General features: G+C 41.7%; 1 protein-coding gene across 1 annotated transcript in view; it reads left to right on the plus strand.

Moving 5' to 3' along the window:
• Positions 1-272: 272 nt before the first annotated feature.
• Positions 273-10,824, plus strand: part of LOC148417442 (unconventional myosin-Va) — a 20,203-nt gene continuing 9,651 nt past the window's right edge. Inside the window, exons 1-25 of the mRNA XM_088424872.1 lie at positions 273-299; positions 1,623-1,733; positions 1,805-1,973; positions 2,153-2,297; positions 2,370-2,526; positions 2,622-2,765; positions 3,072-3,153; positions 3,345-3,452; positions 3,535-3,647; positions 3,743-4,011; positions 4,081-4,162; positions 5,199-5,339; positions 5,445-5,576; positions 5,648-5,731; positions 6,228-6,344; positions 6,418-6,515; positions 6,581-6,667; positions 6,799-7,119; positions 7,256-7,412; positions 7,489-7,728; positions 7,975-8,193; positions 8,264-8,357; positions 8,427-8,575; positions 9,506-9,715; positions 9,859-9,959. Coding sequence (XP_088280998.1) covers positions 273-299; positions 1,623-1,733; positions 1,805-1,973; positions 2,153-2,297; positions 2,370-2,526; positions 2,622-2,765; positions 3,072-3,153; positions 3,345-3,452; positions 3,535-3,647; positions 3,743-4,011; positions 4,081-4,162; positions 5,199-5,339; positions 5,445-5,576; positions 5,648-5,731; positions 6,228-6,344; positions 6,418-6,515; positions 6,581-6,667; positions 6,799-7,119; positions 7,256-7,412; positions 7,489-7,728; positions 7,975-8,193; positions 8,264-8,357; positions 8,427-8,575; positions 9,506-9,715; positions 9,859-9,959 — 3,557 coding nt within the window. The remainder of the gene's footprint in view (positions 300-1,622; positions 1,734-1,804; positions 1,974-2,152; positions 2,298-2,369; positions 2,527-2,621; positions 2,766-3,071; positions 3,154-3,344; positions 3,453-3,534; positions 3,648-3,742; positions 4,012-4,080; positions 4,163-5,198; positions 5,340-5,444; positions 5,577-5,647; positions 5,732-6,227; positions 6,345-6,417; positions 6,516-6,580; positions 6,668-6,798; positions 7,120-7,255; positions 7,413-7,488; positions 7,729-7,974; positions 8,194-8,263; positions 8,358-8,426; positions 8,576-9,505; positions 9,716-9,858; positions 9,960-10,824) is intronic.

Consider the following 10,824-nt stretch of genomic DNA (forward strand, 5'->3'; position numbering starts at 1 on the left):
TGTAATCCCTGTTAAAACTTTTTTTTCTTACAATGTACACAATTTTCAAAGATCAGATGAAAAGTATGTTCTATAACTCCTCAGGTTTGTCACCTGTTATATTGACGTAACAAGTAAATTCCAATCACCTGCAGATTCACATGACAGCGGTCCTCGTTGCGCGAGTGTTTTAAAGCGAACAAGGTGCACATGCACTCACTGCTTCTTTTTTGGTGGATGTTCGCTTTACTTGTCTTGCGGATGCCGATTAAAACTTATCTGATGCGTTGAAAATGGCAACATTGCAACTGTACACCAAGGTAGGTATGCTGTGTTATTATTTTGGATTAATTTTGATGTACTTTATAAAACAGAAATATATTTTGTTTTTTAGCGGATATAGTCTTTTTGTTTTAATTGTTTGGATTTTGACGTGCGTGAGTGTATACGTTACTGTTAATGGTTCACGTTTTGATTAAAATATTTTGATGTCACCGCAAGATATTAAACTAAATAGCGAAAACGATAAAAGAATAGAATAAAAATAAATAGCTACTAAATATAAGTGAATTTAATTACATTTTTTTGGAAACTATTGCGCTAAACCGTTTATTTGACGGCAAAATACAGTGTATTTTTTTTGTCAGTTTTCACCTGTTGGTAACGTACCTCCGCTGATCCCAGAATGCTTTGTAATTGCGACCGACTAATTTGCGTCAAATTGAGCACCACTGTTACTCGGATGCGTTTTTGTCGTTTGTTTGAATGAAACTCTTGCTTGAATGAAGTTCAAACTTTAAGTTTGCAAAAGGATTTCACTCATTTTCCCTAAAACCCAAATTGTGTGTATTAAGGGGTGGGATACTATCTTCAAATTGGTAGCTTAGCATTTGAAGACTGAGTTAGTACGGAAAGCCTGAAGGACAATTAGCAAAATTTAGTAAATTGATTTCAACACTATTAATATCGACTATGAGTCCACTTTACTAACTTATTCGTTGTTAGTATGCGATGGCCAACGCTATGTAACATAAATACGCTAAGCCCCAATAATCCTTTCATATCAACTTTTACTCGCGATTGGCTTGGCAGATATTTTTTAGGTCGTCAGCTGCCCTGTTCGCACAAGAATAGAATTTGCTGTAGATCAGAAAGATGAACTGAATAACGCTCAAAGGCAAAACAAGATCAAGAACAGTATAATGATAATACCCTTGAACCTAAAATGATCTGTTTGCAGGACGTTGGAGTCAGTCGCTAAGTAAATTGTCCAGCAATATACATATTTTTTAGACAATTAATACTCGAAATCACTTCATGCAATATAATTTTGAGTGAAATTGTAATGTGTATTTCAACCGTGTTTTTCTCACTTGAATATGAAATAACGTTTGTGCTTATTAATCATTTTAAGTCACAGAGTGGTATAGTCACATAGACTTATAACACCACAATTATGCATAATGGATAATCCAGCCTTTTAATTGGGATGGACAGTGTTAATCTTTAACACTTTTAAGAGGTTTTTATGCTGATGCATGTCAAACGTTTCTTTAAGGGTAGTCTAGGTAGCTATATGGATGCACACAAAAATCAGCTAGTGTGTTCCTGTTTTGGCTTATGTCTCGTTTTTTTTTCACCAGGGGGCCAGTGTGTGGACTCCTGACCCGGATGCAGTGTGGGTGTCGGCCCAGCTTGTCCAGGACTACACACCTGATGACAAACATGTGCTGCTGCAGCATACTGGATGGAAGGTGAGATGATAATACATCGTTTTGAAGGAATACCTTCTTAAAACTAAGCAAAGTGCCTTCTCCACTGGCAGGAGACGCTTTACCTCGTAGCCACACCATCTGACCTTCCTCCACTGGCCAACCCTGACATCTCTGAGGGTGAGAATGACCTGACAGCGCTCAGCTTCCTCCATGAGCCTGCCATCCTCCATAACCTCCGAGTTCGCTTCCTGGACTACAACAGCATCTACACTTATTGCGGTGAGAGTTTGGCCCATTCGATTAGCGTCCCAATAAACTTTAAAAGTGTATTTCTAATATGGTAAATAGGTCATACTGTGTCACAGATTGGATCGTCATCCCATGAGTTCCATCTGAAAGATTTTTTTTTTTTCCCTGAGGCATGACAATGACGTGAATAAACCTATCCTTATTGCTAGGTATTGTGCTGGTGGCTGTCAATCCCTACGATGAGCTCCCCATTTACGGCGAGGAAGTGATTGACGCCTACAGTGGTCAAGACATGGCCAACCTGGACCCTCACATCTTCTCTGTGGCCGAGAATGCATATCGTACTATGATTAGGTCAGCTTTGACTGAATTTCTTTTTCTCCTTCTCGCTTTGCTGGTTTGGCTAAAGTGCATTTCATTTTGCAGGGAGGAGAACAACCAGTCAATCATCATTAGTGGTGAGTCGGGTTCGGGCAAGACTGTCTCTGCCAAATTCACTATGAGGTACTTTGCGGTGGTTGGAGGAGCTGCTCAGCAGACTACTGTGGAGGACAAGGTGCTGGCTTCCAACCCCATTATGGAGGTAATGGACAGGAACAACTTTTAAATTTTTTTTTTATTTATTTATTTTTTTAAATTGCTGCTATGTTTTCCCCAATGAAAAATATTTCTGTGCAGGCTATTGGGAATGCCAAAACCACAAGAAACGACAACAGCAGTCGGTTTGGAAAGTACATCCAGATCGGCTTTGGCAGGAAAGGAGACATCATCGGCGCAAACATGAACACTTACCTGCTGGAGAAGTCCAGGGTGGTCTTTCAGGTACACACTTTTATGAACATTTATACAACTCCAGCAAACAGTGGAAAACAACAAATGTTGTATTTCTGTCACAAAATGACGGCAAAGCTCTGGTGTTATTCTGCTGTATTAGATAGGTTTATAGCCTTTTTTAAGTGAAGCGAAAATCAAAACCTAATTAAAAGACAAGGAGACTTGAAGGAACAGAAAGGCAGTTGCACATTCATGAAATAAATTACTGAAATAAGCAAGTTACTATTGACTCAGTCAATTTCATTCAATTGCTACTCTTTGAGACTCTGTGAAATGGGCTTTCATGTACTTTAGGCATCAGAAGAAAGGAACTACCACATTTTCTACCAGCTTTGTGCTTCAAGACAACTGCCTGAAATGAGATCACTCAAACTGGGTGAGACATTAGCCAGTGCAAAAATGGCGTTTCAATAGATAATCTGCCACATGTATCTTCATCGGGCCTTAAGACTTTCATATCTGATGGCATGTGGCAATCTGAAGTAAATGTCAGTTAAATGTTAATAATGTTAATAATTGTTATGTCGATTATTATTTTTTCACGGTGTATTGTATTATTTTACCCAGCCGCTCCTGAACATTTCCGCTACACAAACCAGGGAGGAGATGCAACCATTGCAGGCACTAATGATGCAATGGAAATGGAGCGCACTCGCAATGCTTTCACCATCCTGGGTAGGATTTAGCTGATTGATGGACACACACAAAAGACACATTTGATCCAGATTGTATTTTTTTTTTTCCGTTGAACTTGCAGGCATACTTCCCGAGCAGCAAATGGAGCTCTTCAGAATCCTATCAGCTGTTCTCCACTTGGGTAATGTGAAGATTGCAGGCAGTGGGCGAAATTCAGATCGTTCTTATATTGACGTAAGTTAAAACCACAAATGTTCTTAATTTCAAAATATGAACCCATTCAAGAAGAAATTAGTTAGTTGTCTCTTAACTTTTATATCTTCTTCCAGGCAGATGACAGTTCTATGGCTATCTTTTCCAAGCTATTGGGGGTGGAGGTTGCCCACATGGCCCATTGGCTGTGCCATCGCAGGCTGGTGTTAGCAGGAGACACGCTGGTCAAACCCATGACGGGCCAGCAGGCCATCGAGGCTCGAGATGCTCTGGCCAAGCATATATATGAGCAGATGTTTAAGTGGACTGTACACAGACTCAATTCTGCACTGCGCAGCCAGGTGGTCCATGCCAAAACCTTCATCGGAGTGCTGGACATCTATGGGTGAGCTACGACTATCTTTGTGTTATCGTAATTGTCACTCTGAGCTCACAAGGGTTTCTCAATGTGCAGCTTTGAGACCTTTGACCGGAACAGCTTTGAGCAGTTCTGTATCAACTATGCCAATGAAAAACTGCAGCAGCAGTTCAACAGGGTAAGTCATGTGACACCTCATAAGTTACGATGTATCAACAAAAACCGTTGCCGTAGAGCGTACATTGTACTGGGCCTTGTGGAATCCTACATGTTTCCTTCTCTAATGGCAAGCATTTGTGACATTCATGTTGACTTGTATTGGGAAGAAAAACAATCGGTGGACTGTGTCTTGTGGTATACCACCAGTATTTGTTCGTAATGGGTCTCAGTTTAAGACAAATTTCTGCTCCTGTGGTGGCAACCGAACGTATATTTTTTTTGTTACTTAATATCATTCAATTTATTGTTAATACTTTCATTCTTTCTATTGAACTTTATGCAATTCTATCCATCTAATCTTGAATTTTTCCTATACCGCCAAGGAAATTAGACATTTATGTGGATTAGACGAAGGAAAGAGTCTTGTAGAATGTCACCAGTTTTTTACTGTAATTACAAGAAAATATGATTTATTCATGTGGACCTTTTGTAGAATACCACTTTAAAGGGACAATGTGTAAGGTTTAGACCGATTTTCATTAAAAAGGAATAAATCAAATTATTATAAACTTAAAAAACTTGCAAATAAATGTGTTCTTAACAACCAACAGTATATTTTAAACATAATCGTAAGTCAAGATATTAAATTATATCACTTGGGGGGGGTGGCACTCCTCCGGAGGCTGCCATGTCTGTTATAACTACGGATAATGGTAAATGCAGCACCCCCTGCTGTCCATAATGAAAAACGGTCTAAATCTTACATGTTGTCTTTAAAATCTGTGGATTTATTATAGTTCCTTGTGGAACATCACCAGTGTCTATCTACAGTATTGGGGGTATAAGAGTTCTGTTCCTATGACGGCATAACCTAATAATAGGAAATGCGCCGTGGTCTTATCACTAACACACACCTACCAGCGCATGATAAATGACCTATCAGAACCATTAAAATGCATAGGTTTGTTTGATCTTGATGATCTTTCGTTGTGCTGGTACAACAGTGAATATTGTTCTGGTCGACTGACGTGGCTGGACCACAATGTTGTGCGCAGCACGTGTTCCACCTGGAACAGGAAGAGTACATACGTGAGGAGTTGACGTGGAGCAGGGTCGAGTTCAACGACAATCAGCAGTGTATCAATCTTATCGAAGGACAGCTTGGCCTCCTGGACCTGTTGGATGAAGAGTGCAGGGTCAGTGGTGAACACTTGGGCTGGCTCTATAGTATGTGCCCTGTAATTGACTGGCAACCAATTGAAAATAGTTGTAATGTTTTTGTTCGTATTTGGACTGACCAGATGCCCAAAGGTTCAGATGACAGTTGGGTCCAGAAACTATATGACCAGCACCTGACCAGCCGATGCCACCCTCACTTCCGCAAACCTCGCATGTCAAACAGCGCCTTCGTCATCCTGCACTTTGCCGACACAGTGCGTGTTGCTAATTCGTCGCGCTTAAGATGTTCAAGTGAATCAAGCCAGGTGTCTTTTGGTTTCTCCAGGTGCAGTACGAATGTGGCGGTTTCCTCGACAAGAATCGAGACACTGTCTTTGAGGAGTTGGTCAACGTTTTGAAAGCGAGTCAGGTCGGTGTGGTTTACGTCACAAGAATACATGCTATCGCAGCTGAATTTAGGCAGGGGACACCCTGAACTGGTTGCCAGTCAATTGCAGGCAGCTAATGATAGTTTTGTTAAATAATTGATGAAACTCTAAAAAACATATATACATTTGAATTTCCATCCTTTTTAATCAAAAGTGGGATGGGAGTTTAAATTGATAGTGCAGAAAATATGTTATGATTCAGTTTATCTTTGGTCTATACCACATGAGGAAAAAAAATATTGTTTTCCACAGCAAAAGCAAATGTTAAATTTTGATTAAAGGCAAAAAAACAAAGTTGTATTCGTTAGAATGGCAGAGATTGACAGTATTTACTGTTGACAGGCTAAAATTCTGAGGATTTGGACATTTCAAATGGAAAGGTTATCTAAATGTTTAACCAATTATTAATAATCTCAGAGGTTGCAAAAAAACACAAAACACATAATCAGCATTCTCACAAGTTTATGTTTGCAACAGTCCGAGCTGGTGGCTGAATTGTTTCAACTGCATGGAAAGGAGTCAAAGATGGCCAATGGAAGTGTCCTTTCAGGAAGAAGACCCCACAGAGAGCACAAGTTGACCGTTGGTTTTCAGGTGAACTTTTACTACTTCTTCTAGTCCCTGCCGTAAATCTCCCTATGTCTTTTTCACTAAATTTTCTTTTCAGTTCCGTCAATCCTTACAGATGCTAATGGACATTCTAAACAGCACCACTCCTCATTATGTGCGTTGCATTAAACCCAACGACGTCAAGGCCCCCTTTATGTGAGTGCCTACCACAAAACTATCGCTGGCAGCTTTCTTTGAAATGGAAACCTTTTATTTGTCAGGTTCGACCCAAAGAGGACGGTGCAGCAATTGAGAGCATGTGGTGTGCTGGAGACCATCCGAATCAGTGCTGCTGGTTTTCCGTCTAGGTAATTTTTTGTTCTTTACAAGTGCAGTGCAAATGAGTCCCTGAGAACTAGTAGACGAATTCCACCAATCGACAGAAATATACTGTTTTGTAGCTATCATATATCATAATCTGGTGAATCTCTAATGCCAGATGGACGTATGAGGAGTTCTTCTTGAGGTATCGTGTTCTGCTGGGAAAGTCGCAGCGCCAGGAGGAGCTTCGGATCGCTTGTCAGCAGGCCTTGCCTCAGCTCATCCCTAATTTGGACCAGTACGTCTTTGGAAAGACGAAAGTCTTTTTCCGGGCCGGGCAAGTGGCTCTTCTGGAGAGGTTGAGAGCAGAGAGGCTACGAACGGCTGCTATGATCCTTCAGAGTTCTGTCAGAGGATGGCTGGCCCGAATTCACTACCGCAAAACCCTCAAAGCTACAAAGACTATACAAAGACACTGGAGAGGCGCTCTAGCCAGGCGGTGAGCAGACAACAAGTTGACATACTTGTTAGTAGGTCTGCCTCAGGTTTCGAAACGCTATTGAAATTGGAAAGATGGAAGTTTCTCTCACACTAAAACACATGGACTGATTTGATTTGATTTCATCTCTTTGCAGTTTGATTCAGACCCTGCGGTACACCAAAGCTGCTTTGGTAATCCAAAAGACTTATCGCATGCTGGTAGACAAACACAATTTCCTCCTGGTCCGCCAGGCCACAATCACCATCCAGGCCTTTGTCAGAGGCTTGCTGACCCGTCGTCAATACCGTCTGGTGAGAGTTTTGTCATGACTTGGTTCGAACACGAAGATGGAGTGCTCAGATCGAGAACCATAATGTCGTTGCTTAGCTTGTGACCGAGCGAGCCGCCACGCTGCTCCAGGCCGGAGTGCGAGGGTGGTTGGCGAGGAGGACCTTCACGAGGTTGCGGGCGGCCGTCGTGTTCATGCAGTGCTGCATACGGCGTAAGGCAGCCAGAAAGGAGCTGCTGAAGCTCAAGACTGAAGCTCGCTCGGTGGAGAGGTACCGAGAGCTCAACAAAGGCATGGAAGTCAAACTGATGCAACTGCAGATGAGAGCAGACCAGGAGGTATTTCTTTGTGAAGTGATCAGAGAAGGTGCATAATGAAGTCATTTTGCTGTCATTTTCCAGAAAGAGAGCAGAGTTAGAGATTTGTGAATATTGGGCTGATGAAAAGATGCCTACTTATAGCCAGTTGCAATGTTTAGTCTGGATTTGGTTAGACAAAATGTGGGTTTATGGATTGAGGTATTGGATTTTAGTTGACAAATTCATTTTATGTATATCTTGTATGCTTAAAATAATTGTGTCCAGGCTCGAGAAAGCGCTGCCCTCAAAGAGTGCCTGCGTAACGAGCGGGAGGTTGCCGCCAATGAACTGGCTGCTCTGAGGGCAAAAATTGAGAAGCTAGAAGCATGTCAGAAGAATGCCACGCCTTCTCCTGCGCCTTGTTCCATCTCGAGCCAGGAGATAGAGCTGGAAAGGAGACGAGCAGAGGAAAAGGCTGCCCACGAGTTTCTTCAGTTGACACAAGTAATTCTAAATGTTGTTGTCAGACTGACTTCTTACTGTACTTCTTTTGAACTCTTTGTCATTCTTGAAGGAGGTGGAAATGTTGCGGCGAGACAAGGCATCGCTCAGCGGAGAAATAGAGCGCCTATCTGCATGCCTGCTTCAGCAGGAACAGGCACAAGAAGGTACTATTTGTCACTTCGGCCTTGCCGTCTCCATTCTCTTACTTTTTATAATATGTCCTCCCTGTGCAGCTCTGGTGCAACAAGCTGTGTCTCAGGCCACTACGGATTTTAGGACGGAGCTTGACGAGGAGAGGAGGAAACACCAGGGCCTCCTGCGGGAATTCACCAGGCTGGAACAACGATACGACAACCTTAGAGAGATGAGCCAGCTTACCGAGGTTCGCAAGCGGCACAAATTCTATTTGGACGGTTACACACGTTCATTTTTATTGCGTTCAGGTTGAGAGACAAGCATTAACAATAAGTATGTCGATACTATGCGGGGACTCCGCTTCGGGTTGGGGATTATTTGAATTTGGATGATTCCGGTTCCAGTTCGTCCAGTAAATTCCAGTTCCAAATGAATCTCAATGTAATTCTTCAAATAAAAGAAAAAACAGAGGGAGCTAACCAGGGCTACTTTGTACGCATCATATCAAGGGTATGGGAGATCTGCAGATCTGAGCCATTGCTGGGGAAAACCGCTCTTTGCCTTAGCCTCTCTCTGGTGTGTACCCGCCTTTGCTGAATGCATGGCAGTGTTAGTCCTAACTTGCTGCTCCACTCTCCACCGAGTGCTGGAAATACGCGGGGCCAACCGAGAGGCGAACGAGTAATAGCTAGGCCGTCCGTGGTAGATTCAACCTTAGTGTGGTTTTTTTTTTTTTGACAAAAGTGATCGTTTTGAGGATATATATTTTTTTAATATTTAAAGTGAATATTGAAACTTGAGGCAGTAATGTTAAAATAAATAAGTTTTACATAAGTTTTAAAATGATCGTAAAATAAAATTTCTTACGTTACATAATCCAATCAACATTTAACATTTTAAATTCAAACTGATGGCACAGATATGAACTTCCAAAGGCCACTGAATGTTTACCACTACAGGTGAATTTGGGGTTTTAAAATAAATTGGGGATTTTAAGATAAATTGGATGCGAAATGTTGAACTGATTTTTAGGCTAAATATTTTCAGTGTTTAAAAATGTATCTTGAAAAAAAGTGTTGTTTTTAGTCATTTGAATTGCATAGATTTTCCTATTCCTTCAAATCTCTAGCTTTCTTTTTAGATGAGCAGTCACAGAGTGTGCTCATTATCACCTCAGGACACCAGAGGCCTCAGGAGATCTGACTCGATGCTAAGCCCCGAGCCTCTGTCCCCCTCGCCTCTATCCCCCTCGCCTCTATCCCTCACCCCACTCTCGCTCTCCCCCTTCCCATCTACCTTCCCGTCTCCCGAGGAGGTGCGGCGGGTCAGCGTGACGTCTCCGACCTCAGAAGGAGGTTTCACAGAGTGGAGTTTGGAAATGCCAATGGTTTGGGACACTTTATTTTTATTTTTATTTTTTTAAGTCAGACAGTTCCATTGTTGTCCTACTCTTTCAAACTGAACCTTGACAAAATGGATCGCTTGTTAGTATGACTTCCCATTCTGCTCAGCCTTGGTCCATGCTTGCAGGAGCAGCTGATGGACAAGATAGGCTTGACCAAGGAGTCTGCGAATGAGCTAAAAGGAGAAGACCTGGCCCATGCCTACGACGCGGTACGAGTGGCCAACAAGTGAGTCTGCTCTCATTCATCTCTGCTTCTGATTGCATACAGCAAAGGTGCCCAAACCTTTCAGCATCAACTTTTCCAGCAGTCAACGTCAATGTTCCCTCTAAGCTGCACGCGTACGCAGTTGCGCACTGCTCGAGCGCACGAAAAATCCATGCTGCGCATAAAAAAATGCAACATAAACTTATTAAATAATATCTAATATTAGACCTCATCTGATTAATTAGACCAATAATATTGTTTTCTTTACCATTCTGCATTGTGACTCAGCTAGTGACAATTGTCCAGCCAATGATACGATAAGTTTCACTTACACTATGCAGCCAATCATACGCATTGACAGTACTTGCATATGTTCCCTGCATACACTCCGTGCAGGTTAGCTAGCTAACAACAGTGCAGAGTTAAGAGACGCAAATGCTAACCCCTTTTCCTGGCGAAACGAACGACACATCCTCTCATCAAGCCCAACTAAAAAAGAAATGTGTTTTTTTTTTTTTTTTAAGATGGAATGGCTGTTGGAGTATATGTACCGTATTTTCTGCACTATAAGGCGCACCGGATTATAAGGCGCACCCTCAATTATTGACATTATAAAACTTTTCCCATATATAAGGCACACCGGATTATAAATCGCACCCTCAATAAATGACATACTTTAAAACTTTTTCAATCACAATATAGTAATACTCAAAGTAATAACAATAATAACTCTAGACTCTCAATAGCATAATAACTCACTGTCAATGTGACCAACCTTGTCCAACTGTAAACATAAAAAAAAAAACGGTAAAGCTTACTTTATCAGTTCATTCCCCGTCTATGAATCCCAATCTCAATATTGATCCATATAAAAGGCGCACCGGAT

The sequence above is a fragment of the Hippichthys cyanospilos genome, chromosome 10, assembly GCF_059441005.1.
Source record: "Hippichthys cyanospilos isolate Australia breed blue-spotted pipefish chromosome 10, RoL_Hcya_1.0, whole genome shotgun sequence".
Classification (NCBI taxonomy): domain Eukaryota; kingdom Metazoa; phylum Chordata; class Actinopteri; order Syngnathiformes; family Syngnathidae; genus Hippichthys; species Hippichthys cyanospilos.